The sequence below is a fragment of the Benincasa hispida genome, chromosome 9, assembly GCF_009727055.1.
Source record: "Benincasa hispida cultivar B227 chromosome 9, ASM972705v1, whole genome shotgun sequence".
Lineage (NCBI taxonomy): Eukaryota > Viridiplantae > Streptophyta > Magnoliopsida > Cucurbitales > Cucurbitaceae > Benincasa > Benincasa hispida.
The window spans coordinates 10471251-10475592 of record NC_052357.1 but is presented as its reverse complement, the minus strand read 5'-3'; the positions used below and the strand labels follow the sequence as shown (position 1 = coordinate 10475592).

General features: G+C 40.8%; 1 protein-coding gene across 1 annotated transcript in view; it reads right to left on the bottom strand.

Annotated features, from left to right (window-relative positions):
* Positions 1-4269: 4269 nt before the first annotated feature.
* Positions 4270-4342, bottom strand: part of LOC120084525 (DNA-directed RNA polymerase subunit beta''-like) — a 339-nt gene continuing 266 nt past the window's right edge. Inside the window, exon 1 of the mRNA XM_039040316.1 lies at positions 4270-4342. This exon is cut by the window's right edge and continues 266 nt beyond it. Coding sequence (XP_038896244.1) covers positions 4270-4342 — 73 coding nt within the window.

Genomic DNA, 4342 nt, shown 5'->3' with positions numbered 1-4342 from the left:
TCATCTTGTCTTATGTTGCACCCAACACCCCTTTACAGCTACTCGAGAGAGAGTCTAAAGAAAGAACCTAAGGCTTGAGAGAGCTAGGTTAGAATCTAGACTCGAGAGAGCAAGATTAGATCCGTATAAGCAAGAGATAGGGACTTAGACATAAGCTCTGTTTGCCTACATGCATCGCATGCACCCTAGAGATAAGTTATGGTAATATGTGGTCGCCTTGTATGTGTGTGTGTCATTTGTCATCGCATAAACAAGAATAGAGGCTTATGTGTAGATCCAATAGACATCCTCGCATATATCGCATGCGTTCTAAAACTAGAAGCCGTAGCATTTGCATTGAGAGATGATTTGCTATTGTACGTGTGTAGCATTATCACATAACATGAATGCAATCCTAGGAAATGTTAGCTGAACCCCTTCTCAACTCGTTCCTCTGCATATTCATTGCATCTTTCGTAGTATTAACTCTTTATTTATACTGTAAACAACAACCCAACTCCTCTTTGGTTTATTGGTTACCGCAAAGTAAACTAAAAGTTATTGTCGCATATTGTTTTCCTTAGTCCTTGAGTTTGACCCTGGACTTACCAGGAAACTCAGTAGGATTTATACTTGGGTTCTACTGAGAAAACTTGTTGCACAACGCATTTTCCATCACCGTAATTCCTTTCATTGATTCACCGCATAAAATAATGCATCAGCGATGCGCCGAAAGTCAATGTTGACCCCGAGATAGGAAGGCTATCTGTCACATGAGCTGGAAGCAATCTTAGGCGCATGTCAACCACCATGCATCCAACAATTGTTGGAAGCTCCAATGGTCAGGACAATGAGTCTCGACCTAAGTAGTTGAGATCAATCTCCTGCATGGAAGACTCCTTGCAGTGGCTTCATTCCAATTTCTCCAGGGACGTCTTCTACTCTATCTTTACTTTGCTTTCCTAGTTAACTTTATTTATTTGATTATTGTTATTCTAGATATGCGCCTGATTCCTTGGTTGTGGCACGTTTGCTCCTTGTAAGTGCGATAATAACTCTCCTCGGTGCGCAATTCCAATGGAAGAATCCCCCCGTCCTTCAACACATGGCTTCGATTGCATGAATTCCAACGCATTGTCGCATGCGTTATTCTACTTAAGGTTATTTTCTTGTTATCTTTTATGCATTATCCTTTTGAAATTCTCATTGTCTGATTGCGTTCCTTTGCTTCAATCGATGATGGTACGTATAATTCACCGCATCCGCTAACTAAGCATCGCAAGGCTCTCCTTACTTTTAATAGCTTCTTAAAATTTTGAAACTCTAAGTTTTATTACTCGCAAACCTCTGTTCAAACGTTTGTTACCGCATTCTTGTGATTTTGTTTTTAGCTTTGTGGTGAGAACACTGCCAACCTTTAAGTTTGGGGGTGGCAGCGATCCAGAAGATTTGAGTGCACTACATCGCGATCTTTTTATCTTTAAAAAAAAATCGGAATAACAACTCCACTGTCACCACAATGGGGAAACCCATCATGTTGATAAAAGTTAAGTTGTGAAAGGCACTTACCCATAGTTGGATGTCCGCATGACACTCGTAGGGGCAAGCCAAAACAAAGGTAAGTCACCAAGATCAATGATAACGGGCAGAAATGCACGTTATTATGGTGTAAAGTTCTTAAACAATGCTGGCTTGCGTTGATAAAATATGTTAGACTGTGTCCAAAAAACATAAAATTCATAATATTGCAGTCGCATGCGTTCATCGCATAGAAACAGTGGATTTTTGTATTTTTATGCAGAATATGCGTTGACGCAAGGCGAAAAGAGCGATAACAGGAAATTATTGGTCGAGCGCAGCATTACCGCAAGGCTTTGCGTTGATTGTGTTCACAAACATTTGCTCAAGAAGGATTTCTGCAACATGGTGGGTGCATCTGGGTGAAAGGCATAATTAATCACAATGGGACAGAAAGCTGATGACAATCGAATCCGAATTAAGTTGACAGCCGTTAACGATAACAAGTACATTCAGCTTTTTGGTGACAAATATTCGGCGCATCAGTCAGGGAATTAAAGTCGTCCCATCTGTGCAATCATGAGAGAGAAGCCGCCTTTCACCTTGGAAGTTCTATAAATACCGAAGGCATCCTTCAGAAAAGGGGTTCACCTGTTCACGAGTTCAGCAGTTTAGAGAGTTAAAGAATTTTTCCTTAGATAGTTTAGCCATGTTATAGATTTTTCTTTTATTCTAAGGCGGACGCGAGAGAAGGAGGCTATGTCGACAAATCGTTCCAGTAAGCTTGGGAGAGCGTCGGGAGCTTCAAGATCAGAGAGAGGACCAGCTCCTGCAGAAGCAGGAATATCTTTTGAATCGAATAGAGATTGCCAGTGTAAAAGCCTCGATCAGCAAGGGATTGCTACCAAACTCTCTACCTTTATCTTCCATTGTTATTTTGTACTCAAAGTCATTTATCGAAATGGAATTTACTTCCCTATATCTGTTCACTCTCTGTTATTTACACATGAGTAGCAAAATCAGTTGAATGGGTTGAGAAGTATTTAGCTAGCACAACTGGGAATCTTCATTCTATGCGATTATCTTGTATTATGTATGCTTCATTCGTCCATTAGAGATACTCGGGAGGGTAGTCTAAGGATATGATCTAGGCTTGGGAAATCAGGTTAGAATCTAGGCTCGAGAGAGTCAGATTAGAATGCATAATCAAGAGATAGAAGCTTAGGAATAAGCACTGTTTGCTATTAATGCATCGCATGCATCCTAGAGATAGGATATGTTTGTATGCGGTCACCTTGCCTTTGTGCATCTTGGATCATTGCATACGAAAAGAGTAGAGACTTAGGAATAAGCTCTATAGACACTTTTGCATTCAACACATGCGTCCTAGACTTAGGAGCACTGCATTTGCATTGGAAAATGACTTGTTGTGCATGAGTGTAGCATGACCGCATAATCTGACGCATTCCCAAGTAATGTTAGCTAAAGACATTTTCAATCCGTTAATCTCCATACTCAGTGCATCTATCACACAAGAAAAATTTTCACAAATCTGTCGTATTTGTTTATTTTCCATTACCGCAATCAACAAAACAAAACAACTATTTGAGACACCGGCTACCATAAAGTTCTCCTAAAAATTACTCCGTATATTGTTTTTCCAAGTCCCAGAGTTTAACCTTAGACTTACCAGGAACTCAGTGGGGTTTACACTTGGATTCCACTGAGAAAACTTGAGTGCTCAACGCATTTTTCACCATCGCATTTCATCCATAATTCCACATCATAAAATAACGCATCAAGTTTTTGGCATCGTTGCAAGGGACTTCGGTAAAATAGTGTGCTAACGGTAATTTCTTGGATTTCTTTGTAGACTCTCAATCTCTGGCGAATTACGACCCGAAAATTGAGAGAACGTTCAGACGGAAATTAAGAGACCACCAATAACAACAACAGTCAGAAAAGGAAGAGATGGCGGAGCAACCTAGAAACGGAGCACCAAATGAAATCAACGTCATGGTGAATCCAATCCTACTGGCAAACGATCGCAATAGACCTATTAGGGACAATGCATCGCCAAACCTCTATGATTTCTCTCCAGGAATCAGGAGGCCTGCCCTTGACAGAAGCAAATTCGAAATGAAATCAGTGATGTTGCAGATGATCTAGCCTGCAGGGCAAGTCGGAGGCCAATGTGGCGAGGACCCGCATGCCCACCTCCGAAGGTTTATAGAAATATGCAATACTTTTGTGTTCCCGAACATCTCTACCGAAGAAGAGCCAACAGAATGGTTTGCCACCTACTGAGAATGCTAGACGAAGGAAACACATAACAAATTTTGCATCGCGGGCCCATATATATATCGTCCGCTAATACACGACCAATTAATGTTTGGATAAAAATTCTTTCCGGAATCATCCTATTTCCAGGACTCACTGAAATCCCTCGGATGGTTCCACAATCGGTTCTACGTACAACAATGTGTTGAACTACTTCAACAAGTCTGCGTGTAAGATATCCAGCATCCGATGTTCGTACAGTAGTATCCACAACTCCTTTCCGCGCTCCGTAGCAAGAAATTATATATTCCGTTAAGGACAGCCCCTCACGTAAATTGCTTTGAATGGGTAAATCAATCATTTGTCCTTGTGGATCTGACATTAATCCTCTCATACCTACTAATTGGTGTACTTGAGATGCATTTCCTCGAGCTCCCGAAAAAGACATTATATGGACTGGATTAAAAGGGTCAGTCATCCTAAAATTAGGATTCATTTCTTGTCGCAAATATTCACTTGTAGCATCTCAATGGACTGGCGTAATTTTTCTACTGCGTGTACGTTT